At 52.2% G+C, this 22,024-nt stretch overlaps 8 protein-coding genes across 8 annotated transcripts; 4 read left to right on the forward strand and 4 right to left on the reverse strand.

The window, feature by feature from the left end:
• Positions 1-325: 325 nt before the first annotated feature.
• On the reverse strand, positions 326-730 carry BO95DRAFT_430264 (uncharacterized protein; the record flags this gene model as incomplete). The annotated part of the gene is made up of 1 exon (XM_025584942.1): positions 326-730. The coding sequence occupies one exon, from the start codon at positions 728-730 to the stop codon at positions 326-328; it is 405 nt and encodes a 134-aa protein (XP_025444139.1).
• Positions 731-2,605: 1,875 nt separating this feature from the next.
• BO95DRAFT_513016 (uncharacterized protein) lies at positions 2,606-6,503 on the reverse strand (the record flags this gene model as incomplete). Its single annotated transcript, XM_025591576.1, has 5 exons — positions 2,606-5,341; positions 5,434-5,821; positions 5,891-5,939; positions 6,009-6,138; positions 6,221-6,503. The coding sequence occupies 5 exons, from the start codon at positions 6,501-6,503 to the stop codon at positions 2,775-2,777; spliced, it is 3,417 nt and encodes a 1,138-aa protein (XP_025444140.1). The 3' UTR covers positions 2,606-2,774.
• Positions 6,504-8,524: 2,021 nt separating this feature from the next.
• BO95DRAFT_441136 (single-stranded DNA-binding protein) lies at positions 8,525-9,731 on the forward strand. The gene is made up of 3 exons (XM_025586119.1): positions 8,525-8,928; positions 9,065-9,153; positions 9,220-9,731. The coding sequence occupies exons 1-3, from the start codon at positions 8,639-8,641 to the stop codon at positions 9,291-9,293; spliced, it is 453 nt and encodes a 150-aa protein (XP_025444141.1). The 5' UTR covers positions 8,525-8,638; the 3' UTR covers positions 9,294-9,731.
• A 608-nt stretch (positions 9,732-10,339) lies between these two features.
• BO95DRAFT_385539 (pheromone receptor) lies at positions 10,340-11,848 on the reverse strand. The gene is made up of 3 exons (XM_025583475.1): positions 11,287-11,848; positions 10,748-11,234; positions 10,340-10,694 (listed from the first exon to the last, which is right to left on the reverse strand). Exons 1-3 carry the CDS (start codon positions 11,819-11,821, stop codon positions 10,373-10,375), a joined length of 1,344 nt encoding a protein of 447 aa, XP_025444142.1. The 5' UTR covers positions 11,822-11,848; the 3' UTR covers positions 10,340-10,372.
• A 2,164-nt stretch (positions 11,849-14,012) lies between these two features.
• On the forward strand, positions 14,013-15,947 carry BO95DRAFT_441138 (uncharacterized protein). Its single transcript, XM_025586120.1, has 2 exons — positions 14,013-14,530; positions 14,587-15,947. Exons 1-2 carry the CDS (start codon positions 14,103-14,105, stop codon positions 15,623-15,625), a joined length of 1,467 nt encoding a protein of 488 aa, XP_025444143.1. The 5' UTR covers positions 14,013-14,102; the 3' UTR covers positions 15,626-15,947.
• A 990-nt stretch (positions 15,948-16,937) lies between these two features.
• Positions 16,938-18,609, reverse strand: BO95DRAFT_81745 (uncharacterized protein). The gene is made up of 3 exons (XM_025592244.1): positions 18,531-18,609; positions 18,185-18,453; positions 16,938-17,731 (listed from the first exon to the last, which is right to left on the reverse strand). Exons 2-3 carry the CDS (start codon positions 18,208-18,210, stop codon positions 17,113-17,115), a joined length of 645 nt encoding a protein of 214 aa, XP_025444144.1. The 5' UTR covers positions 18,211-18,453; positions 18,531-18,609; the 3' UTR covers positions 16,938-17,112.
• Positions 18,610-19,920: 1,311 nt separating this feature from the next.
• Positions 19,921-21,090, forward strand: BO95DRAFT_81700 (uncharacterized protein). Its single transcript, XM_025592243.1, has one exon. It carries the CDS (start codon positions 20,057-20,059, stop codon positions 20,987-20,989), a length of 933 nt encoding a protein of 310 aa, XP_025444145.1. The 5' UTR covers positions 19,921-20,056; the 3' UTR covers positions 20,990-21,090.
• BO95DRAFT_81680 (uncharacterized protein) lies at positions 21,090-21,449 on the forward strand. The gene has a single exon (XM_025592242.1). The coding sequence runs from the start codon at positions 21,191-21,193 to the stop codon at positions 21,392-21,394; it is 204 nt and encodes a 67-aa protein (XP_025444146.1). The 5' UTR covers positions 21,090-21,190; the 3' UTR covers positions 21,395-21,449.
• The last annotated feature ends 575 nt before the right edge of the window (positions 21,450-22,024 follow it).

Genomic DNA, 22,024 nt, shown 5'->3' on the forward strand with positions numbered 1-22,024 from the left:
AAAATGTAGAATCGATGGCCATTCGATTTAGGCTAACAAGGTAGGTACATTAACCTGAAGACAGGCTGACTGAAGCAGATCTTAATGAGAGTTGGATGGTTGAATCACCATGAACAAAAGAATGACGACAAACGATAGCACACCCTCAACCTTCAACCCCCCGCCCCCGCTTCCAGAACCTCCATATACTTAGAAGTCGAAACGAAACACATTCTACGCGAAGGTGCGTGTCAGCCAGTGGAGTACCTCACAAATCCGCAGAACGTACCCAACTCGCCTCAAGCAGCATATCCCACCCCATTCGCGACCGACCAAAGCCACCACCTCACAGGCATTCCATGGACGGAGTGCCAGCCCCACACTGACAGCCCGAGTGGCCCTCCTCGGCCATACAGACACACCCATCAGACAGGGCATCGGTGGTGCCGGTGTCAAATCCCACGCCGGAGCAGGAAGAGCCCGTACAGCATTGGTTGAGCAGGGATTGGGCGTAGCCATGGATGTAGGCGACGTCGACCGCGTCTCCCTGGGGGAAGAAGGAGAAGGTGCAGGAGCCGGATGTCCAGTAGGTATTGTCGTTGCCGCTGACGGTCCCGGAGGTGGGGATCAGGGCAAAGGCCGCGTAGCAGTCGGAGCTGGTTGCTTGCTCGCAGTCGCCGCAGGTGATGGTCGAGCCGGTAATAGCGGTGGTGGCCAGGGCGGCCAGGGTGAGGCAGGTCTTGGGGTTCATAGTTGATGTAGTGTATGGAGTATAGTGTATGGAGTGTATGCTCGAGTCTCGTGTGAATTCAGAGCTTTGAGGGAATCTGAGGTGGTTGGAATGGATGTTGGAGTTCTGGAGTTGGGTGAGGGTATTTATACTTCTATGCTGCTATACTGCTATACTGCTAACTGCTATACTGCTAACTGCTATACTCCTAACTGCTATACTGCTAAATGCTATACTGCTAATTGCTATACTACCATACAGCCATACAGCTATGCTGAATCTATCTTTCCGACGGACGACTGGCCAAATTAGCCATCCTTCACAGAGGATTCAGCCCCCGAAGTACGGGGTTCTCCACCTCCACAGCCCGTTGGTCGAGAGGAAGACTAGAAACAGGTTATCCCCGGGGGCCTTACTCCAAGGCTGTGCCGGACATGGGATCTGGGCAGTTGACATCATATCCCATGCATGGCAAGACACAGAGGATACTCGCGTAGCCCCCGGGAGAATCGGACAGATTTGGTTGTACCTTGTCGAGCTCGATCAGATTTGTGGCCAAAGTGAGTTTCTGACAGCAGGAAAGCCTTCATTGAATCCAAACAGCCACGAGAAAGCACAATTGAGCAATTGCTATAGATACTAATACATACAAGAAAGAATCCCAAGCATCGCAGCAGTATGCGACCCGGGATTCGACCCTAGAACCCTATACAAGCCTTAAATATTAAGCTTTAAGCCGCGTACTAGGGCAAACTAAGCTTCCTCAGCAAATCAAGCTAACCGAAGAACAGCCCCACAAGTTCCTCCCAGCCTATAAGAGCCTGTATACAGAAGTCGCCGCGGTGAATAAGCAAGCCCTTGCGTCCAGACGGCGGCTTATCTGTTCGGCCATCTCCCCTTCAGACGATAAAGCCTAAGGTAGGCCGGATTAGTCGAGCGACCCAATCATACCTCTCTGTTGCAGAATAGGTCTCTCTATCCACAACCAAAGCCGCATCAGATTACCCTCAGTTTCCAGGTTTTGGAGAGGCTGAGCAGAGCTTCCTTAGTCCTTTCTTGGCTCAACTATACAAGTCTATCCGGCACGTCCCGGGCTCCAAGAATTCAGGGGTCTTCGGCAAACCTGCCATGGCAGGCTCAGGGTAAACCCTTCAGCATCCGAGGCCAGTAATAGCTACTATACTTGTGAGTGCACAGCCGTAAAGACGTAAATAATGACAAGATTGACAATTGAAATGGTTTCGGTCCTTGCTCTTGATTAGGCGCGTGAAAAAGGCAAAGGCTTATCCAACGGGCTGGCCTGCTTTGATCCCAGAGGTGGAGTGGTTATAAAACCTGTAAAGGTTGGTCCATAAGACTTTTTGATAAATCCCGAAAGGCTTGAGAGATATGAAAAGGTAAATGAGAGATGAAAACCAGGACGATGAGGAAGATGGAAGGAAGACCTCCTGCCTCCTGGAAGAAGTCATCCTCCGCTCCTACCTTGTCAGCGGGTATGCAGTTAATGTTTCTTTGGTGACAGACAGTGAACATTCTGCTTACAGACTAATGTATTCACACAGAGATCGATGTACTTGCACAAAGTAATATATCCATAGAAAGATCTCGTCTGTGAAGCGATAGCTTCGCAATTCTACAAGGGCCCTCTTCGATTCGATCCAACGGAACTTATTCAGGTTCCCTTTACTCAATTGAGGCTGCTTAGTACGGTCTAGGGCTAGTTATGCGGGTGCTTAGAGAGAGATACTTGAAAATCTACAAGGGTACATAGAAGTCATTACTAGTATATGTATAAAATTACTCAGACAGATATCCAAATAGTAGCTTAAAAGAGTACTCCAAAAAGGTGTAAGGGACCTGCTGGGCTACTAAGGGCGCCTCCACAACGCCTCTGTCCAGTCAAAGTCATCTGCAGACAAGCCCTCGGATCTATAATCTAAATCTATATCCCGGATGTGCAGAAGTTACAGAGAAACATAAGTCAATAGAACAGGCGTCGACCGTAGCGGGGGATGGTGCGCAATGACCTCGAAAACAACAAGACCACCAACGGCAGCGCGGCCCGTCACAACCCCCCGCTTGCCTTCCGGTTGGCCTTGGCCTGCATCCGCCGCATGGCCTCCCGATGCAACTCACTCATGTCGCCGCCGCGCGGCGGGCCTTCCCCTGCAGCGGCAGCGGTGTGGCGGTGGTGGACCAACGAACTGTGCCGCTGCAGCGACTGGACGTAGGGGGGCGGGCTGCGATCGACTCCCGTGGCCATGCCTACGGGCCCATCCGGCTGTTTTGCGAGGGGGTCCCGTTTGTCCCTCAGATCCTCCAAGATCGATTCGCGCCAGGCCGCCATCGCAGCCGGCATGTTGCTGGAGGATTGGCCATTGCTGGGGTGTCTTCTGGGTACTGCTGGTGGGCTGGGGATATGTGCTTGCGGTGGGCTTTGAATTGTCTGCTGGTGCAGCAATGTGCGGCGCTGAGACAGTGGCATGTTGTCGTCCGTCTCTTCGAGGTTGGGGCCGGCGAACGAGTACCGTGGCGGTTGGCTATCGAGCGGCGCTTGCCAGGAGCCGGAGCCGTTCCGCGAGAAGGGATCAAAGTTCAGCGAGAAGGACGACAAGCGGTTGCGCATAATGTCCTCCCGCACGGCTATGAGCGGAGGCGGTCCTCTCCACCGTGGCTTAGGAGGCTCAGGCTCGTCTCTGGGCTGTTCCGCCCCGACAGCATTGCCCAGCTGCAACGGATCTGTTGGAGGAGGCGATGGCTTCTTCTTGGACCGGCTTGGATGAAGACCCTGGTGCAGATATGGGTCCCCTGAAATTCGGTGACTCTTAGATCTGGATAGGTCTTTGACCTTGCGTTCTACAGCCGGAGGCGGCTGAGCATTCAGCGGCGTCTGCAATAGCTCCTCCACGTTGACCGGTGCTGCGACTTCCTCTACTTCGGGGACAACTTCGGGCTCCTCCTCTTCCATAGGCTTGATCGGTTCGAGCTCGGGCAATTCTGCATCAGCGAGGTGTTTTGCCCACTCATTAGTGCGATAGGATTGAACCACTTTGGATGTCTGCTTTGGCAGGTGTTTCACAGTTTTCTCATCGAGCTTAGGAGGTTCCGAAGGTTCCACGGGCTCTTCTTTCTTAGGTTTCGATTCGGTCTCGTTAGGACGAGTTGATGCCGCGCTTTTGCTGTGGTTAGTGCCCGGGGTCTCATTCTTGTCCGATGTTGATTGGTGTGGCTGATCTAATGCGCTTCCAGGAGCTCCTTCCTTGTCATTTGTAAGAGGTCGTTCGGGCCTGTTCTCCTCCGTTGGAAGGGCCGCGTAAGATTGCTGTTTTTGTGACGCCTTCGACTTTTTCTTTGATGACTTCTTCCCCCTTTTGCGCTTTGTGTTCTCTGCTTTTGGTTGAGAGGCTATAGACGTTTCGGTCTCTTTGCCCTCTTTCCCCTCGTTTGCTGGTTTCTGCTGATGTTTGTCAAGTACCTGCTTTTGCTCGGCAATGGCCTCTATACTCTGTCCTGAAGGAGGGCTCTTTTCACCTTGCTCTGCCTCCGGATGTGTCTCTGATACAATATCCTGTGGCTTCTCTTCCGTTGTTTCGGTCGTGGCCGCTGGCGGCTGCTTCTGGTCATCCTTGTGCTCGGGTTGATCACCCTGCTCATTTGAGGACTCAATCTTTGGTACTGTCTCAATTGCCTGCGGTTCGTGCTTGACCTCCACAGGTTTGTCTTTTCCTTTCTCATCCTGTAAAGCATTGCCGTCAGACTCTTCGGCTTCGGTAGGCTCCTTGTTCTCCGGTTTTGTGCTGTCTTTAGCATCATCATCATCATCCTCATCTCCCGCGGGTGTAGTTTGACTCTCCTCGGCAGCCCGATCGCTGCCAAAATCCGGGATATCATTAGAAGATGGAGCAGTACCATCAACCGAAACAAGCGCCTCCTTCGACTCCGAGTGAAGAAGTCCATTACCACCAGCTTCCTCGGCCTTTTCCACCAACGAAGCCCTCGACATCCGTCTCGAGCGCACCGATCCCGCCTCTGACCCAATAAGAGCAGTGACATCGGAGCTTCTATCATCCTTCATGCGGGCCGCGGCCGCGCCATCGAACACCTTGAGCGTCACGGCACCGCTATCTCCACCCGCGCCCTCTGGCTGTCCATCCCGACTGCCTGCGCTAGCGTCCGACGTATGGGAATCGGTATCGCTATCCTCGCCGCGCTCCCTGCAGTCTGAGCATCGATATGAGCTGTAAGACGACTCCGAGATACTTCGGACCTCGATGGCATCGCCCTTCTCCATGGCATCCATCTCGTCGATTGGCCGCTTGGAGTCCCCAGATAGCTCAGGGGTGCTTGACAACGGAGAGCCTTCCCCGTACGTGGCCTCCCACTCCTTCCGCTCCTGCATATTATCCTCTTCTAGTCGGCGGCCAACCTCGGCCTCGGCCTGTTCGTGGTGCTGTCGCTCCTGATCGCGCTTTTCTTTCTCCTTCTGGCGACGTTCGCGGACCACTTTCCACAGTCGAAGCTGGGAGACTACACCCAAAATGGCGACAATGACGGTGACGGCGAGTTCAACGCGGATGTTGCGCGTGACCGGGTAGGTGCTGGTGCCTAACGGGAAGATGTCGCTGTTGAGATCTAGAAGGGTGAGAACAAATTGTCAGCATCTCAATGCTTTACACTCCATACTCTGTCCCACCCTGTTTCTAGCAACTCAATCGAAAACTCACCCCAGATGTAGAGCCAAAACTCCTTCAATCCCGCGCGGCTAAAGCAATCAATCCCTAGCGCCACGGCGGTACCGCCGGATATCCCTGTAGATGCCATCAACCCGTACGGACGGGTGTATTGACTGAAGGACATCGCGTAGAAGGCAGCCGACATGGCCCCGATAAATCCGCTCTTGGCGTTGGTGTCCGTCAGGAGGCCTCCCGACTTCAGCGAGAGAAGCCACATACTAGTGCAGAAGCCACCTAAAAGGCAGCCAAGACCCTCCGTCAGCTCCTTGAAGACGATAGCTAGCGCCCCAAAGGTTGCGCCGGTAAAGACGATAGCGACCAGGTATGCGCCCTGGACGGCGACTCGCACTGGCGGACTCATCACGTAGACAATGAGGACCTGTGAAAAGGCAAATAGTTAGAAATGTAGAGCCATGTATATGTCGTGAGTAGCTCCTTGAGAACATACAGTAACACCAAGACTGGTCAAGAATGCCGTGGATAAGAAGACTTGAATCCTGGAAGTGAGGGGTCAGTTGTCTGTGTGTGTGGCTTAATCTGCGCTATCGACTCCGGCAATGACCAACCAAAGATTTTGAATCCCAATCAATGCGAGGACAGCTCCGGCAGCAAGAAGGATAAAGCCACCGATACCCAGAGCCGGGGTGACTTCGGGTTGCAATGGAAGATCATTCGGATTGGTGGGCGCCTTGTTGTCTGTCTCACGCAGTCAGTTCAGCTTGCCACGGCCCGATAAAATTCAACGCGGCGACTGCAATCTCGGAGAGAAAAGACCTACCATCGTTTGTCACAGATGAGTTTAACGAGGTAAGAGTTGTGGAGGCTGGAATGGTGGCATTGGTCGTCCTCGTCGCGTTACTTGCCACATCTGTCGCATGGCTAATTGCACTTGTCGTCGTGCTGTCATCAATGGCTTGCGTGGTGCTGCTGGGAGGAGGCTCATCTCTGTTAGTGATGAGGCCATTGAAGGCTTCGCGTGGGGTGTGCGGGATTTGTGCTGAGACAACGAAGAATAGACTTGGCACAAAGTAAACGGCCAGCGTTAGCAGGAAGAAGCGCATGGCGGGTGGCTTGGATGAATCGATGAGACTCAAATGTGATTCAAGATCCAACAGACGGCCAATGGGGATATTATCTGGTCCAAATTGATTTGTGGCCCTCTAAGGGAATGCCAGCCAACGTCCGGGAGATGCGATCGAGCTACCTGGCGGTTGCTATTCACATAACTGTCATGTAGGTCGCCGACAGCTGGAAAGGCAGCGTGGTTACCTGTCAGGGTTGACTGGAGACACGCAAGTAGGTCCGAGAAACGTGTCGGTAGACTCTGAGACAAGGTGATCGCTTACATATAATCTCAATTGCCACTATCTACTATATGTATCCATTGGCGGAGACGGAAAGGTATAAACGCGAAGGCTTGGACCTAGCATATCTGCACGGGACTTGGAGGGACGCCGTCATTGATTCGAGCTCAACCCTAGTCAGATAGTCGAGCACGCCTTCATCCAGAGCTCCAGAAGAAAAATAGACTAAGTGCACGGCAGACGCGAGATGGCCCACTTTTTGGAGTTTGGAGGGCGAAAAAAGCAAAGTAGTCGCATGGTCGTACATGATAATTGAAATTATTTGGCAAGGATCCGCCCCCTGGTGTTCATCATCTGAAATCTTTCCGGGAGTAGATCGTGCGAGACATGATAACGGCAGGCAGTCCAGTCGACAAACGAATCCAAAGGAAGACACACAAGAGGCACGCCCAAGGGATATTTTGAGTTCCTAGGCTCAAATTCATGGCCAATTGATGATGGTACACCATTGTCGACTGGTTCATTACAGTCTTTGTCCGCAAAAAAAAGTTTTGGAGGAGGCTTGCTAGCCTCGGCGCCATAGCATGCCATATACGAGAGGAGCGGCCTGGTTTGTTTCATTGGATCCGATGAGCCCAACGATTGGCTTCGCTTCAGAGAATTATGACCTGTTGCGCGAGAAAGACACCTAGCGTTGTCCGCGTCTCTTGTAGACTTCTCCGGGCTAAATTAGGATTCTGATAATTAGCGCTAGACGGTCCCATGTCGTACGGAAGAAAGAAGGATCTGGGGAGCTGATCAAGTTCATCCGTCACTGATAGAGAAGGACAAGCCCACTAGCCGCTAGTGGTTAGGCTGTCCGTGTGATCGGCTGCAAGAAGCGACATATCTAATTTCCTTCGCCAAGCGTACAGCCTATCAGGCTGGAGCACCTCAGAGAACAATGCTCATTGGGACTGCAACACCAGTCCCAAGGCGCGCCGTCAGTGGACGATGGGTTTGCGGCTAAAATCCGACGCTGAGTTTGACTCCCAGGGGTTTCCCGCGACTATCGAACCCTTTGAGCCATACAGGGCCACAGACAACCTGGAAGGCAGTGTGGAGGCAGGCGGGTTCGACCCGATGGCTATGCCGAGGTGCAGTCTGAGGTGCACAGTACCGTAGGCATGACGAACGCGGGTTGATCGATAGTCCCCAAGCTCCAGCGGTGTCGCAAGCTGCATCGCCTGGCCGTACCAGCAGGTAGTCTATCAGGCGGAAGCTTTCGCGGAAGCGCTGGGTTGTCAATTTTCGGTCAAGCACGCATCAATAGAAGTATGCAGGATAAGTGCGGTGAGAAGGCTAAGTGACCGGCTAGTCTTGAATAGAATGCATCCCTCTAGTAAGCGAGGGTTGGATGTATGCCTTGCTGTTTCCTCGGATGGAGCTGGGATCTGACGTCTCACAAGCGGACGCTGCACGGAAAGTGGACTATTTCATGACCGACCGTCTGGCACGGCAAAGAATTTCCACGCTTTGGAAAAAGAGTTTCTTACTTCTCAAAGTCTATGAATGATATATGCATGCACGACCGCATATTTGGTAGAAAATGGAAATGGGCTGAGTCTGGCCAGTGCAACCGGTGTGGAATTGACGATGATGGCGTTGATGAGGGGGATGGAGTATACTACGGAGTACGGGAGAGGAAGACTATCAAGGGACAAAGCAGATCACGTGCCGGAACCAAAACACGGCACTGTGCGGAGATAGTGATTCTGCTGCTGCTGCTGCCGTAGTCCCCGTCAACAATCCCCCCCTCATCACATCACGTCTCAAACACAAGATTGCGCCCTAAAGCAAATCTCGATCTTGACCACATCCACATCTCCCTCTCCGCCTACAACACACACATCATGTCTGCCTTCCTGTCTTCGCTGCGTCCTGCCATGCGCGCCACCTCCGGCGCCGCACAGGCTGCGCGTTCCTTCAGCTCCTCCTCGTCGCGCTCCGTCGCGAAGATGTTCATCACAGGCCGTCTTGCGACCGAGCCCGAGTTGCAAGTCACCGCCTCCGGCACGGAGATTGTCAAGTACTCTGTTGCCACGCAATACTACTCCAAGGGCGAGAAGCCGACGAGCTACTTCAAGGTCTCGGTCTTCCCCGAAGGCGGCCAGAAGGATTTCATCCTCGGCCTGCCCAAGGGGTGAGTTTCCTATTCCTTCCAAGAGAGAGAGAGACCATAAGCCTAGGCGAGACGCGCGCTGCAGCTCCTGCAACTCGCCAGCTCTCTATACAGCTAGCTAGGCAGAATAAAGACTGACTCCGCATACCCTATCTAGAACTCTTGTTTTCGTCGAAGGAGATGCCGCCATGCGCACATATGAAGACGGCAACGGCAACAAACGATCGTCGCTGAACATCCTTCAACGTGAGCCCCTCGCCCCTCGAACCCAATCACCTCTACATCAGAAGACTAACAACTCATTTCCCATAGGCACTCTTGAGGTCCTGAGACGCCCTTACATTCCCACCGAGTCCGCCGAGGGCGACGAGCAGGGCACCAACTAGGCCAGAGTCCACACCATGCACAAAACCCCTGCAGGGCGCAACCACTCCGTCGACGCAAACCAAGAAAAACACATACACACACCACACCCCACTCTGGATTCAATATCCGCTGCACAACGAAATAGGACAGATAGTTCTTTGCGAGGACCCATTGCCCTTCCCGTTGTGGGAGGAGTAGGATCGCGTATTTCTTGGAGATCAGGCCTTGGATCCATGCCGGTAGAACGGATATGTTGCTTGCTGGTCGACGTTCTTTATGTCTCTCTCCCTGTCCATCTCTCTCTCTCTCTGCCCGCTATACCCGGTCGTTGACATGACTGTATGTCTGTGGGTTCCGCCTATGTCTGCCTGTTTTCCACGGTTACAGCCATGCATCCCCCATTTGTACTTATAGCGCGATTTAAATAAAGTTGGAGACCAGTACGCTGTTCTTCCGGGAGGTAGGGGTTCTTGCTGAAGGATCTCTCGCCGCCTTCTATATTAATCAATCTGCGGTCTGAAACTTTAGCATGCGATGGGTCTACCGCATGTGTTGCGTCAGCATTGCTGATGGTTCTGCAACTGCATGTATAACTTACCATCTTTGTAGATCTTGGAAGGAAGCGTGGATCCCGTCCTCCCCGTGCTCCGTAAGCATGGCTTTAGTGAAGATGCTCGGGCTGGGCTTGCATGATAAACTCTCTTGCGCATCTCCAGTGAGTTGTTCGTGCATTACGGCCGAGAGTCTCACCCGGTGGCTCCCGGTCACTCCGTGGTCTATTGGCTCAGGAGCCGAGGATCAGCTGGTTACTGAGGAGTTTAGCTGTCGCTGTGAGCGCTAAGGCACCGAATGAATGGTCTAAAGCAGGCGAGGTTTATGTAGCCCATTGGCAGTAGAGGGTACGAATCGAAGACTTCTCTGATTTCCATAAATTCACCTCGCAAAGCCACCAACCACCATCCAGCTATTAGAACGCCTTGACATAAGGCTCAAGTAATGTAGAAAGCGTAGAGAATAAGAGATTAGGCCCTTAATCTACCCTGCCCTTTGCCGCACAGATTCGCCTATCACCCTCTTCCCTCCCTGGAATCACAGCATCCTAAGCATACATCTCGCTCTGCTGGGTGATGACCTGCTTGACTCGAATGTGGTCGTCCTTAAGCGGTGGGTTTCCAAGGTCGCTACTGTTCCGGCTTCGGCTCACGCCTGCCCAGGCATTGGTCGAAACTGTGTTAGCAGTTGTCTCAGCCAAGTGATGGAGGGGGAGCATCCTATCTCTGTTAGGAGACCCTTTGAGTCGCCACACACGCTTGTACCATGGAGTGCGCGCAGGTTGCTTGCTCTGAGGCGTGACCCCTTTTTCAACGTCTTGGGAGTCGTGACCTATGGGTTGCGGGTGCATGGTGTTGTTGACATTTGTTCTATGAAAGTTAGGGCTGGGGCTGGCTCCAGACTCTGCTGTAGGGGGGCTTACCTGGTTCCGGATGTCCATTTCCAGTTGAAGAGCAGCTTCGCCCGGCTACTAGTTGAACCGGTTGAGTCGGCCGAGGTGGTGCCTGAGGAAGTTCGTAGGCAGGTGAAGCAGTGGTGCATACCCAGGAAAACTAGGATTGCGCGGTACATCTTCGTGGCATCACGACCGCTGCCAAAGAAAATGAAGAACATGAAGCCCGATGCGGCTGGAATCCAGCGGTCGAAGTATACCTCGCCCATTGTGGGGACTTTGATGATCACGTTCCAGGTGGGAGGATGGGCACGATCCCAGGAGTACGCATGCCACGGGAGGGTACGCAGGATGTTGGTACACACGACGAAGGTCTGGACAGGGATAATGGCCAAGAGCATGAGAAAGGCGAGCAAGAAAAGCCGCAGGAATCGAGATTTGTTCATGTTGCTGTTCGAGGATTGGATTATGTCTCCGAACTGACTTCGATATTTGCTGAGACGATGCAGAACGATCACTGACAACGTTAGAGCTTGATGTGTGAATGGTGAATGAATCAGCTAACATACCGCAGTAGTAGCCAGCGATCAGACAAATGATCAGCGGCCAGATATAGGCCAGGACCAGGGTCACCCAGGTTTCATCGTAGCTGTTAACACAACCAGAAATAGCAAAAACAAAGTAACGGCCCCCCTGATAGATGATCTGCGTGATCGTTGCGACTGCGGGGGCCATGAAGCAGAACAGAAGGGTCATTCCACGATTCCACCACCGCTGCGACTTGGTAGGGACTAAAGCCGCACGTCTGGTGTCCAGCACGCAGGCCAAACCACGAAAGATACAAACGAGCGTCCCAGGAACGGCAATGTAACTCGCAATCATAATCTTGCCCTCAAAATCACATAGCCCCTTACCGTCCCACCAAGAACTCACGTCATCGGTAGGCCAGAGTATGGCATTGATTATGTTGAAGACGTTGAGAATCATGTACCAGCAGATCAGGCTGCTGGCAGCCACGTTGCGGTTGTTCCAGTGCAGCACCAGTGGCACCACGCTCAACAAAATAGAAACGAAGGATAGAACTGGAAGGAGTACTGCTTGCATATAGAGCGGATAGACCGGAGCTGCTTGAGCACTCATCGTGCGAACTGGGTGACACTAGTTGCGTAGGAGGAGATCTCGATAGAGTACGGCAGACTTGAAGCAATCCAGCTGCCTTTCTGCTTGGTATGGATGCGTGAGAGAATGATTATGGGCTCTTGACTGGAGTATGAACGAAGGAGGATGGTTCTGGGTCATCGTATCGGGTGCAGCAGCATCATATAGACCATATGTGCCTTGATCTCCTGAATAAGGAGTAACAGCAATGTCTTATTGACGGAGCCCAGAAATAGACAGGTACGAGAGCATCAGAGCCTTCACTGAGGGTCTAATTGAGACATTCTCTTGCCAATCGCCGAGGGGGTACAGAATCAGAGATTTGCAAAATGAGCCGGCAAGTGTTGTGACCAGGCTATAGACGCCGCTGCGGCCAATCGAACGGACCATTTGGGTAACAACCATTTCCACTGAGTCTCAAGAAATGAGTCAATACATCGATCCTCGGTTGATAGTCTGAATATGGGGGGTATGAGAACACAATTGCAGTCATAGAATGGGGCAGTGGAGGAGGAGTTGACAGCCACCTGGCAGGATAGACGCATAGCTCCGTCTTCTCTGCGCCGACCTTTCCTAATTCGGGTCTCAAAAGACTCAGTCAGTCACCTCCACAGCTTGCCTCATTCCTGCTGTGTTCCATCTATTACACTCTCTATCTTAACAGGCTCTGTTTCATGCACTCGGTTGCTATTTTCAGCTATGACTGTGTCAAATGACTATTTTCCATCGGGAATGCATCATGCATCTAGTCGGACTGAACTTCGCGGCCCCAAGCTACCAAAAATCACCTGCTAGGTCTTGTATACAGTACAAGAGCTCTCGCTGGTGGTACACTATCTCGGCGATATGCCAGCCCATGTCGGACTTTGTCGACTGCAGATTAGCTCAAAAGTGCTTGTGACAAAGAAACCACAAAGTACTTTGTTACCCCTGCCTGAGCTTAAATCGAGCTTATAATCACAGTTCCAAAGACGGCGGAGGTAGTTCAACTTCTTCTATGCGTCTATTATTCATCGGACAAACAGTCTCAAAACACACAAAGTGGGTTGCGCATACTTCGGCTAATTGCTCTTTGATGAAGGGTCGTACAATCACTAATGACGACCCGTGCCATATCGGATTGCCTAGCATGGATTAGCATAGTATAGGATGTCGACTCGCTAGTTGCGCCGATATGCTCACCCTTGAAAGAAATCCAAATGCTTGGTTCTCGAATCGATACTTCTAGTTGCAGTCGCTCCGCTCAAAGTCGACTCCGCAGTCGTATTGTGGCAACAAGCTAGTTATAATTCTCTTTGGCCATCATTGACAGTAATTGCTCAATTTGATTGAGTGTGCCAGTGTCGCGGTAGGCACTTCTCACAGTTCCCCTCCTCGCTTTGTTGTTTTCATCTTGATCTCCTGACATCGTGGGTCTGAAGATTCTCGTTCTCAATTGATGCCATCGTCCATGTAAGCAACTCCAGCTTCAACCTATTGTTGATGTGATCCGGGGAGCCATACAGGTCTAATTCAATAATTTTCGATACTCGCTGCGAATCCTCAAGTAGTTCCAATAGCTGGTGTCTGTCTGTACACCGACATGCTTGAGGATCACGAAGCTCTGCGATATATCGGCGCCTGGTCCACCAAATTTGCCGACATACGGATCTTTATTGGTTATCTACAGTCTGAATGGCATAGTTCCCTTGCTTGGAAGGATTGTCTTTGTGTCTGACTTCGGAATGCGGGGTCTTTATCAACGCCTTTCCACCAACTCGTTCTGTTAGCTTCTATCGATTGTGACGGACAACATGAATGATCCCAACATACCCTACACCATTCCTACTATTTGCTGGTCACCATCATGCCTCACTCAGCAAGTTACATCTGTTGGCATCTGTTCAGCAAAATGGTTTGTGCCCATGCTCTAATCTCTTGTTTTGTGAGTCTTTTCTCCTTTCCTAAACACAGGTGGAGCCCTGCGTCATGGCTAAGTAACTAAGACTTAAGCCTATAGGGACTAGTGCCCGCCCCCGGGCAGGCAGTGATCGATGATCGATTCGGGGTTCGAGCCAAGGCTGCTTTAGCGTCGTACAAGCAAGATGCTCGATCTGCGTGGTTCTCGTCTCCTCCCTTCCTTTCTCCCTCCCCGTCACTCTTTCTCCTCTTCCCCCCTCTGCTTCTCTTTCTCTTCGACTTCCCAGCTTTCTGAAACTTCTACTGCACCGCTCACTTTGACTGTGCGATGTCTGACCGACCTGGCCCATCGCGGTCACCCCACACACAAGACCAGAGCTACAGCAGTCCTCGCGTGCTCTCCCCGGATTTCACTAAACTTCGCCACCGCGGTCCAGCCCGCTCTGCAACCTTTGCAGAGGGCACGACCTCCAACCTGCAAACCCAGCGGCGTAATTCCACATTATCCGACTCGGTCTCAGAGGCTCGCCAATCGATTCGGTCCTCCACGGATGATATACTTTTTCCACGAGTGGCCAAGGGAGGTGACGTCGACCTGACAAATGAAGAATCGCATTGGCACTCGGCTCCCTTGGGTTTGGCTTTACTGCCTGCCATTGCCGGGATCTTTTTCCAGAACGGGAGTGCCGTCGTTACCGACATCACCCTTCTTGTTCTCGCCGCCATCTTTCTGAACTGGTCGGTTCGATTGCCATGGTAATTACACAGCCTTTTCTGCTAGCATGGTGCATCATTTTGATTGAAAGCAACAGGGATTGGTATCGTTCCGCACAAGCTGTCCGACAGTCTAGCGACAAATACTTCGAGGCTACTGAGTTTCCATTAAGCCCAGAGCCGAATGACAGCCTCGACTCGGGTGATAAAGCCTCGTCACCGATTGCCCAGGAACAGCACCGCTCCAGCAATGTTACTGCAGCCACGAAAGAGCTACAGATCCACGAGCTCGCCGCTTTGGCCTCTTGTTTCATCTTTCCATTGATTGGGACGTGGCTTTTGCACACTATTCGATCGAAGCTCTCTCGCCCCTCAGAAGGTCTAGTCTCCAACTACAATTTGACCATTTTCCTCCTTGCCTCGGAGATCCGGCCCTTTTCGCATCTCCTAAAGATGGTTCAAGCACGTACCCTGCATCTTCAACGCATCGTCGCATCGTCCACGGAAGACGAGGTTGACAAAGTCGATGTCCACAAAGTCCTCGACCTGACCAAACGCCTAGAAGAGCTCGAAGCTCACGTTGCCGAGACAGCCGCTGCACGACTCTCGCCGGACCCTGCAGCACGTGCCGGGCAGCCTTCGCAGAACGATAGCACTCATGCCCTCGTCGACCAGGCCACCGCCGAGATGCGCAAGAGCATTCAATGGGACATTGACGCGTTGAACCGCGCTGTGCGTCGCTACGAGAAACGCACCACCGTCTCCGCATACCAGACAGAGACGCGGTTCCAGGCCTTGGAGACCCGCGTGCACGACGCATTCTCCCTGGCGGCTGCCGCCCATCGTGCCAAGCCTCAGGGGCTGATAAATATGCTTACTGGATGGGTGTATACGGCCATTACCCTCCCTGGACAAGTCATCATGGGTATAGTCACTCTCCCGATGCAGGTGGCCCGGCGTTGCCTGCGGTACTGCGGAGAGAAGGTGCTGACGAGACCGACCGGATCCGCCACACCGCACAAGGGCAAAGTACCTAGGGAGCGCAAGTCGCAGGCCTCAAAGGAAACGAGACGTCCTGCGCCGCAGAACCACCCGGTCGACACACGGACGCTCGACTCAATCAAGGAATACAAATAAATAATACAGATAGGTGCATTTTGGAAGCCTACGGCGATTTTCTTGGCGGTCATGGCGAAGAAAGAATGATCATATATCTCCTGGATTACTATTCTTTTCAGCGGTGACTTCGCATCAACTCCTTCATTCATGATTTTCAGACTCGATTGGAGGGTCTCGGAACAGCACGCGTGAACATCCTTGGTAGTGAAAGAGACGTACGCAAAACCTACTTGGCTTTCAATCATCTTACCCCACGCCTTTCCAACACCTCCACCACTACATATGATGAAGTATATAGCGGTGCACTGTGTAAATACCATACTATACAATAGGAAATCTGTAATAGCCAGGAAGAAGCATCATGACGAGGGAGAAACAAAAGCACCGCCCTTCGCCTTCTCTGCATGTACACTTAAATCCAAGAAAAAAAAGAATTCGGGCCAAACTCCCATACACCTCATCGCGATATGCTTCTTGTCTACACCCATTGATAAATTTAATTTTGAAGCCACTTACCAAGAACGGCAAGATGGCCGAGTGGTCTAAGGCGCTGCACTCAAGGACCCCCTCCTTCTTCGGATCTTCAAATCCGAGGAGCATTGCAGTCACGCAAGTGGCGTGGGTTCGAATCCCACTCTTGTCATTACTTTTTGGTCTTTTTTGTTCCAGGGTGAGCGAGAGGATAACCGTCTTTACGTCTGCCCACATATTTTAAAGCCCATGATACAGATCATATCATATCAACGCGCAACTAGACGGACGCAGACGGCTTGTTAATTATGGAAAGAAACAGACATGTAAGTAACCCTCCACGCAATTGAAACCTATTGCCCGAGTCCGGGAAGATGGGTTACTGCGTACTCGCGAGCAATTTCAGTGTTTGGCTACACACCTCTTGAGTGCAGTATATACAAGGGCGAGTGGTAATGGCAATCACCATGTCAATGGAAGGGACCCTATACACCTGTAATCATCCACTCTGCTTGTCATCGACCTCCCTGGTGGGTATTCCGGGAAGTGAGCAATGGTAGGCTCCGGGCCGCACAGGAAACAGTGACGAGATGAATATATTCCCCTGCCTAGCCTCATCTGCTGAAGAGTGAGCTTATACTTGGTCTTGACTCTAAGCATGATCTCGGTGGCTAGCTGCTCCTACAAGGGCGTACAGACTCGCCTATCTTCCCCGACCCTCCAATTCGCAGGCAGGATATCCTACTTCCCTCGCATCCACGACCCTGGATCGTCCAACCCAATACAGCTACACACGTAATCCGGGATAGACATCGTTGCTCACCGCAGCGGTTCCCGCAGAATGGTGGTGGACCCCGCCAGAAGCATCGATCTTCACCCTCTCGGAGGATCTCGAGAATAATGCGGTTTATCCCGGAACATAGCACCTATGCATCAATATCTTCCTCCAGCCGCCAATACACCCAACATACGACAGCTGCCATCGATGCAGACAGACCTACCCGTATAGCGTAAACCGGGAGAGAGTTCTCGTGCTATGGCCTGCTGCCCCCCCACCCCCCCCCACCACTGTAGCCCAACATGCAAATCACGAAACACGGTAGCTGTATGTACAGCGAAACGAGCATGAATACGCACACGCCGGCGACACAAGGTACAAGCGAAGCTGATCCGATCTGATAGACGTGGCACGGACGCGTGCTTTTGTGCTTGCGCGCGGGCGCGGGCGCGGGCGAGACAGGCGCGGGTGGAGTGTCCGAGATCTGCATCCCCCTTGCATGATGTCTACAGATTCTTGGAAGAGGGGTGAATGCGGAGGTTGGGAGAACGTACCTGAGTTGAGTCTGGGTCTTTTTTTTGGTCTTGGTGTAGGGATAGGGTGTGTGTGTATGAGGTAAGAAGTTGGGGAAGGGAGAGAGGGAGCCCCAGGGAGCCCGGGGATGGTCGAGTTGATATCGTGGGGATTGAAGGGATGGAAGGGGCCAGTGGTGTTGATTCTGGCTGTAGTGGCGAGTTGTTGGGATAGGTAGGGCTGGAGCTATAGTTCTGATATACTTGGGGAAGGGAAGAGGGATTCCTGGGATTGCATAGTTGGCTGTGTGAATAGAGTGGTGAGGATCAGTTAGGGCTTCGGTATGAGGGTTGCTGGATGGGCTGCGTGGTGAGGGTAATAGAGATAGATGTCAGTTAGTGTTTTGCGCGTTTGATAGAGTTGGAAAGGCACAGTGCTGCTGCGCTGCACGTTCTACATCCATCCGTCTGTGCGTAGCATCATGCGGGATCATCCAAAGCCGCTGACTTGTAGTCCTCCTCTCTAGTCTTCACATGACATATCAAAGAAACAGTCTCGTGGTCCAGCTACAAGAAACCCCCTTCTACCGCGGAGAAGGGGTCGAAAGGGCTTAGCGTAAAAAGAAGCGCAGAAGGAACCAGGGGCGGGCAGGGTAGATGGCGTGACTGACAATGCGATCAATGGGCGAGGCACCTGGTACGAGTGCCACCCATCCCCATGCGAGGCTAACTATGAGTAGCAAGTCAAAGCCAGTGAACGTTCTCGGAACTTGAGACACGAGCGTCCTGTCTTCCGACTGCCAGGGCTTGACTTACCGTCTAGCCACCAGCAACAACGTCATTTGCTATCCTTGCCCCGACGAAGAATGCGGGGTGGAGAAGGCCTTCCGAGGTGGACGCAAGGAGGAAAGGGGGCATGTCGCTGATAAGATCGAGCGATAGGAGAGAGCTCAATCGAGATGCGCTGCTTCGGTTGCTTCACGAGAATCTGGAATCCACAATTGTGTACAGGGATGCTTGCTTGCTTTGTTTCATTGATGACGGATGATGTTAGATCGCAATGATTGTGGTTGGAGTTGTGGTGGCTGCATAAAGTAAGGTACAGAGAGTATCGATCAGGTGCTGAGGCAGTCAGGCATTAATTGGTGGAGGAGCCACTGACGCGAAATGGAACACGGCACGCGTCACGCGTCTTGAAACCCCAATTTATGCCGCTTTGGGAAGTCTAGATATGAAGTGTGATATCATGCGGGTGATCATGATATCCTCATATTGTCCTAATGCTGGAAGAAGAGTATTGATGATGCCCTAGAGGATACGGGAAAGAGTGCCTTTTAATATATTGGGTAATAACCCTGGAGGTAGAGGGGAGCTGGATGGGATGAATCCAGGTGGATACTAGGATTGAAGGAGGGTGTCAGATGGAAGTATCCCACCTTCCCAACCACTGAATAGAGGAACGCGATGTCTTCTGAGGCCACAGGTCACCAGTGTCAAGGGACTGGGAGAATCTGGACATTCTCAGTAGTGTAGCTGACAGAGTACTTTGATGACCATGAGCATGTCACGGCAGCGGATCGCCGCGGAGCGCGGCCATCATGACTGTAGATGCAATGCAACGCAACGCAAGTTCACGTCGTCCCACTCTCCACAGCACGGGCCAACCTGATGACAACCAGAGCAAGGCAACAATCAGTCCATGACATCGTGGTGGACACGGCGATGAATTGGTGCCTTGCAGACTGCAGACGGCATCCCTTCGCAGTGGCTCCTGCGCTCCTGTATTCCCTTCACCCACTAGCAGGGGGCGACGTTTTTTGCTCGCGTCCATGGCCATTGTAGCCGTTGTAGACCTTCTAAATAGCCCATTCCCTGTCTTGACGAGGGGAGGAAGAGAGTAGAAAAGCAGAGTTCAATCCTAGTTCCTAGTTCCTAGTTCCTAGTTCAGGAGGGAAAGAGGGCGCAGGAGAGGGAATGAGAGAACCCTTGTCACTGCCATTTTTTATTGACCATCACTCTGATTCATTCCTTCACTTGATCAATCAGTGGAATCAATCAATTGATTGAATCAAGCCACACCAATTGAGTCTATTCCTGCTTGACAGCTTGCAGTCAGCCATCATTGCAATCACTTCAACTGAATAAACTTTCATTCAGCCCATTCCATCAGGCATCAAACTACCCAATCCGGAGGGTGGTTGCATCCTGAGGCTCCTCCGTTTGCGGAACCGAGAAAAAGGGAAAAAAGTTTGAAAAAAAAAAAGAGACCAACTCCTTTTCGGCGCCGTGCGCCGCCATACATCATTCCCCCATCATCTTCCTTCCCACCCTCAAACCTCCCCCCTCCCCCAATAATTCCGCCCGCCGCTTCGCAATTCTCCTCCGTCTTCCGTCGTTTCTTTCCATCAACCATCATCGTCGCTCTCTCGTCGCATCATTCGGAGCCATCTCCGACTGAAGCGCTTATCTTTCCTATCACAATCTTTTGCTTTTGAACCCGGCAGCTCGTCATACTCGTCTCAACACCCCTTCCGGCGCAAAAACAAGCCCGACGCGCGCAATCCTCTTATTTGGCGCACAATTCGCCACCATCCTAAATTACCACTCACCACCCTTATTCGACTCCCTATCGCTTGTTGTCACTATCAACTCCACCCCAATCGCGAATCGCATCGTATACGTCACATCATGTTACTTCCATCTGCTCTTTCCTGCGACGTACGGCGACCGGCGAGCCGCTCGCGCTACACTCCCAACCGCTTGTTTTCAACACCTCCCCCGTCCGACGACGATTTCGTTCCTTCAGGCAACGGCCTCCTCGGAACCTGCCGCGCATTACAATCACTTCTCCACGGATCCCCAGCGCCTCCTTCCCGAGGCGCAAATCCTGAGCTTCTCCAAAGTCCTGTCCAGATTCGATCGCGCAAGCCATCGTCGCGCCAACGCCAGCGAGAAACCAAACACACACAGATTCCCGCCTCCCGGATAACCCCACAAAGCCCTTCGGCTGGCGCTCTCAAGCGCCGCCGCGACGCATTCGAATTGGAGGCAGAAGACGAATTGCCCACAGTCACCACTCCTGATCACAAGACCGATCCCGAGATGACATCAACAGATGAACAATCGATGCGTTCGCAGCGCTTCGCTACACCCAAACGTCAGAGACACCTTCCCTATGATCTGCCTCTCGGCCTGTCACATTCAGACTTCTACTCTCTCCATTCACCACCCGTGTCGCAATCCCCAGCGTCACCGGCGCATCAGCAACACGCAGCCCCAGCGGCCCGCAAAGCACGCGCAAGCGCAAGCGCAACAACGCACCCCTACAACCCGGACACAGCGCTTCCCTCAATAGAGGGCTCAGAATCCGCGCTGTCCACCTCATCCACATCCAGTCCCGATCTCACCTGGGCCGAAGAAGACGACCAACGCCTCATCGGCCTCGTACTGGAGAAATTCCAACTCTCCCAGCGCACCTGGGACGAATGTGCCGAGAAACTCGGCAAGGATCAAGCCTCCGTCGAAGGCCGCTGGCGATCCCTACTCAGCAATGGACACATCGGCCTTTGTCGCGCCAGCGATCGTAAAGTCCGTCGACGATTGGATGAGAGCTTAATCTGATCTTCCCTTCTCTACTTTCTCTTGTTATCTTCCACCCATACTTTCCATTCTAATCACTCTTTCCTCTGCCTTCTCTCACCGACCGACCACAATCAAGCAACCCACCTCCTTGACGGAGAGACTTGATCTATCAAACTTACAAAAGTCCCTCGATGGGACCTCAGGGACTCTTGTCCAGCAACTCCCAACTTTACGTTACTAATGTATCTATATCCATCTATGTATTCTACAGCCTACAAAAGGGGGACACGGTTTATACGGGGCGAACTAAAATCTAGGCGTGTGTTTGGCTTCTGTGTTTGGCTTATGGGATATGGGTCTCTTTCTTATTGTTTTTGGCGGATATTCCCCCTTCAGTTTTTTCTATTCTCTAGGTTCGAGGTTGGGTTTTTTGGGGGGAGTTAGACACAAATTCATTCCACTGAGGCCATATCTGGTCTCGTTTTCTTTTCTGAATTAATTTCCTTTATGGAGTAGCTTAGGATCGTTGGCATATAAGCTAAGCTAAGCTACCTGAAACACCGTAAAGTGATAAAGCTCTTCGTTGATTGCGGATCTCCCGGGGAATCAACACTCTATGTTGTGTATTGGGGAACTCGTGTATGACATGTTGGTGTCGAGGTCGGTCTCCGTAATCAGTAGCCTAAACAGGGATTTCGACCGATCCGAGTGATCTATCTGGTCGGGCGACGCTAGTTGATTGCGAGGGACGACGAACAAGTAATCCGCACAGCCGATGAGTGGGGATTCAGAGGGCCCGGCCTGCCTATTTACATACCTAGGTACTGTACATAAGGTACACTCGCTCGGCTTCCTTGTACTACTGGACTCCAGGACAGAATCTGGCCATTTCCCACCACCGTGGGCCACTGCTTCTTTTCTTGTAGTCAACTGTTGCTTGTCCGGCTTCTTCTGGAGTTCATGATACACGTCGGGAGTTATTGGAATGATATAAGCATAATCAGATGAAGTTGAAGTGCTTCGCATGTCTTCATTGTCCACGGGCTGATCATGACTCAACAGATAGGCGGGACC

The sequence above is a fragment of the Aspergillus brunneoviolaceus genome (assembly GCF_003184695.1).
Source record: "Aspergillus brunneoviolaceus CBS 621.78 unplaced genomic scaffold BO95scaffold_20, whole genome shotgun sequence".
Lineage (NCBI taxonomy): Eukaryota > Fungi > Ascomycota > Eurotiomycetes > Eurotiales > Aspergillaceae > Aspergillus > Aspergillus brunneoviolaceus.

What these genes read in the sequence shown, in the direction of transcription:
- BO95DRAFT_441136 (XM_025586119.1), top strand. Translation starts at nt 8,639, where the DNA reads ATGTCTGCCTTCCTGTCTTCGCTGCGTCCTGCCATGCGCGCCACCTCC. An exon ending in ATCCTCGGCCTGCCCAAGGG is followed by an intron (nt 8,929 to 9,064) that starts GTGAGTTTCCTA and finishes TACCCTATCTAG; the next exon opens with AACTCTTGTTTTCGTCGAAG. An exon ending in GTCGCTGAACATCCTTCAAC is followed by an intron (nt 9,154 to 9,219) that starts GTGAGCCCCTCG and finishes CATTTCCCATAG; the next exon opens with GCACTCTTGAGGTCCTGAGA.
- BO95DRAFT_385539 (XM_025583475.1), bottom strand. Translation starts at nt 11,821, where the DNA reads ATGCAAGCAGTACTCCTTCCAGTTCTATCCTTCGTTTCTATTTTGTTG. An exon ending in GATCGCTGGCTACTACTGCG is followed by an intron (nt 11,235 to 11,286) that starts GTATGTTAGCTG and finishes TAACGTTGTCAG; the next exon opens with TGATCGTTCTGCATCGTCTC. An exon ending in AAATGGACATCCGGAACCAG is followed by an intron (nt 10,695 to 10,747) that starts GTAAGCCCCCCT and finishes TAACTTTCATAG; the next exon opens with AACAAATGTCAACAACACCA.
- BO95DRAFT_441138 (XM_025586120.1), top strand. Translation starts at nt 14,103, where the DNA reads ATGTCTGACCGACCTGGCCCATCGCGGTCACCCCACACACAAGACCAG. An exon ending in TGGTCGGTTCGATTGCCATG is followed by an intron (nt 14,531 to 14,586) that starts GTAATTACACAG and finishes TGAAAGCAACAG; the next exon opens with GGATTGGTATCGTTCCGCAC.
- BO95DRAFT_81745 (XM_025592244.1), bottom strand. Translation starts at nt 18,210, where the DNA reads ATGACGTTGTTGCTGGTGGCTAGACG. An exon ending in TTGTTGCTGGTGGCTAGACG is followed by an intron (nt 17,732 to 18,184) that starts GTAAGTCAAGCC and finishes CTCACCACGCAG; the next exon opens with CCCATCCAGCAACCCTCATA.
- BO95DRAFT_81700 (XM_025592243.1), top strand. Translation starts at nt 20,057, where the DNA reads ATGTTACTTCCATCTGCTCTTTCCTGCGACGTACGGCGACCGGCGAGC.
- BO95DRAFT_81680 (XM_025592242.1), top strand. Translation starts at nt 21,191, where the DNA reads ATGTATCTATATCCATCTATGTATTCTACAGCCTACAAAAGGGGGACA.